We start from the raw sequence: 2,466 nt of genomic DNA, 5'->3' as shown, positions 1-2,466 counted from the left end.
CCGGGGGGCGGAGCCCTCCGGGGCGGTTTCCGGGGGCGGGGCCTCCGGGAGCGGGCCCTTCCTGGGGGCGGGGCCTTCCTGGGGGCGGGGCCTTCCTGGGGGCGGGTCTCCAGGGCGGGGCCTCCGTCGGTCCGGCGCGCTGCCCCACGTGCCCCCTGTCGCCCAGGTCTGCGGCACAAGGTCCTCGAAGCGCATTTCTAAGCTGTCCTACTACCAGGGCGTGGTCATCGTGACCTGCCCGGGCTGCCAGAACCACCACGTCATCGCTGACAACCTGGGCTGGTTCTCAGACCTGGCTGGGAAGAGGTGAGACCGCCGCGGGGGTCCCCCCCCACGCTTGGCCCAGCGCCCCGCACCCTGGCCGCGGGAGTGCCCCCTCTCCCGCCTCCTTCCCCACACAGTGAAGTGGACTCCAGGCAGACGCCAGGGTGGACAGGGTAGTGTGAGACATGGTTTTGCCAACTTGGGGCCTGGGCCAGCCCCCGGGCCCCGCGGGCAGCGTCTGGGCGGGCAGGCAGGTCCATAGCTGGGTCTCCCGAAGGCGACCGGCCGCGACCCCGAGACCGCCTTCCGCCGCCTTGGCCCTTCCTTCACTTGTCGCCTCACCAGCCGTGGTGGGCAATGGCCAGCGCTTCTGGGCGGGCGGCCCTGGGCAGCTCCCTGACTTCTCAGCTGCGTCCTCCCCTGACCTGGGGTGGAGGAAGCGGCTACCTCTGGGGACTGGGCAGGTTCTGTCAGGTGAGCCGGGGTGGCCCTCAGGCCATCCCAGTACTCCGCTGTTTGTTTTTTTTTTTTTAATGTATTTATGCATCCAAGAGCTGGGGTGCAGGCCAGGGGTGGAGAGTGAGAGGACACCCCAGAGGCTGCGTGGGGAGAACAGGTGGACCCACCGAGACCCACTGCTGAGGGGGCAGTTGGGAGACAGGAGGGGTCTGCTGCACCCTGGGGTCCCTCCCTGGCTGGGGGTGGACCGCGGCTGTGGCTGTCTAGTGCTGAGAGGAACCCCTGCGCCCCAGGGAGGCCCCAGGACCCATGCTTTTGACCAGGCCTGGCCGGGGAGCCCAGGACGACCTGGGCAGCTGGGCTCGGGCTGGGGTGTCACATGTCGCCTCCTTCCAGGAATATTGAAGAAATCCTGGCGGCCAGAGGGGAGGAGGTGTGCAGAGTGGCCAGCGACGGGGCCCTGGAGCTGGTGGTGGCGCCGGCGGGGACCCCCACCCCCACTGATGTTCCGAAAGGGGGTGAGGACCAGGATCCCACCCTCCCTGGCAAAACTAAGAGCAGCTGACCAGCCCTCTGCCTGGGAGTGGCCGTGACGAGCCCCCCGCCCCCGGACTTGGCCTGTTCGCTCAATAAACCGACGCGGTGGACCTGACTCCATCGTCCCGGTTCCGGCGGCAGAATGGTGGTGCCCACCGCTGGGCTGCCAGTCCTGCCAGCCTCTGTCACCGGGGTCCGCGCCACGCCTGGCTGGGGCTGTGGCCTTGGCAGGCCCTGTGGTGCAGGCCATGGCCAGCAGAGACTTGTGGGGAGGCCCAGGAAGGTTGGAGGGGTGCCTGGAATGGCCAGTCAGCATTCTCCCTGGGGAGTGGCCCCCAAGGTCCTGACCATCTGGCCAGACACCAGGACACACATCCCGCTGGGCACCACGGGCCCTCGAACACCAGCCCCAACCCCGCCCTGGGCCGGGCAGCCCTGCCCTGAGGCCCATCTCCAGCCCCCCCACGCCCCTCACCCTCCCGCTTGGGGTCCTCGTGTACAGTGGCAGGCGCCGCTCGGCCCATCTCCACAGCCTCGGGCCGTGCCCCGTGCCCAGAATCGGCAGCCAGCCCCACAGGGCCCTGGCCTGTGCCCCCTGCATCTTCTCACGCGGTCCCGGAGCTTGGCCTCACCCTGCCGACCCCAGGACCTGTCCCCCGACATTTGTTCCTGGCGGGCGCCACGCCTTTTCCTGCACCCGGCTCGGTGGGCCTCCCGGCCACTGGTTCCCCCACTGCGTGGCAGCACGTGGCGCCCACCCAGAACCCCCCACCCCGCGGTGTCTCCTGGCCCGCCTTCGCCCAGGATCCTCTCCTCATGCAGGGGCACCCTGGCCTCTCCCCGGGACACAGCGGCCGCGTGGCCGCGCGGCGGGCACCATCTGGCCCGCCCTTTTGTGGGCAGTGGGCATCAGTGCCACACCCTCCTCTCACCAGGGCCCACCTGACCCTGTAGTCGGAACCTGCGTCCCTCCCGGTCCCTCACCTCCAGCCGAGGCCTGGCCCCCTGGGGTGCGGGGACCCCCAGGGTCCGCAGAGGCGGCGCTGGCCAGGGAGACCTGGCCCGGCGGCCTGGCCGGTGCTTGCCCTGAGGAGCCCGGGCGCGGCTCAGGGGGGCCCGCCCCCGCTGGCGACCGGACGAGCCCCCGCCCCTACGGCGCCCCTGCGGCTTCCGCTGTGCAGACTTTATTTGGCTGGGGAGACGGGT

The 2,466-nt window shown here is 70.5% G+C and overlaps 1 protein-coding gene across 1 annotated transcript in view; it reads left to right on the top strand.

Moving 5' to 3' along the window:
- CARD9 (caspase recruitment domain family, member 9) overlaps nt 1-1,375 on the top strand; it is an 8,387-nt gene extending 7,012 nt beyond the window's left edge. The window contains exons 6-7 of the mRNA XM_012721173.1: nt 114-306; nt 1,120-1,375. Coding sequence (XP_012576627.1) covers nt 114-306; nt 1,120-1,288 — 362 coding nt within the window. The 3' untranslated portion in view covers nt 1,289-1,375. The remainder of the gene's footprint in view (nt 1-113; nt 307-1,119) is intronic.
- Nucleotides 1,376-2,466: the final 1,091 nt, after the last annotated feature.

The sequence above is a fragment of the Condylura cristata genome, unplaced genomic scaffold (assembly GCF_000260355.1).
Source record: "Condylura cristata isolate star-nosed mole 26May11 unplaced genomic scaffold, ConCri1.0 scaffold00006, whole genome shotgun sequence".
Lineage (NCBI taxonomy): Eukaryota > Metazoa > Chordata > Mammalia > Eulipotyphla > Talpidae > Condylura > Condylura cristata.
Note: the sequence above shows the minus strand (reverse complement) of the source record. Positions and strands in the feature narration are given on the sequence as shown.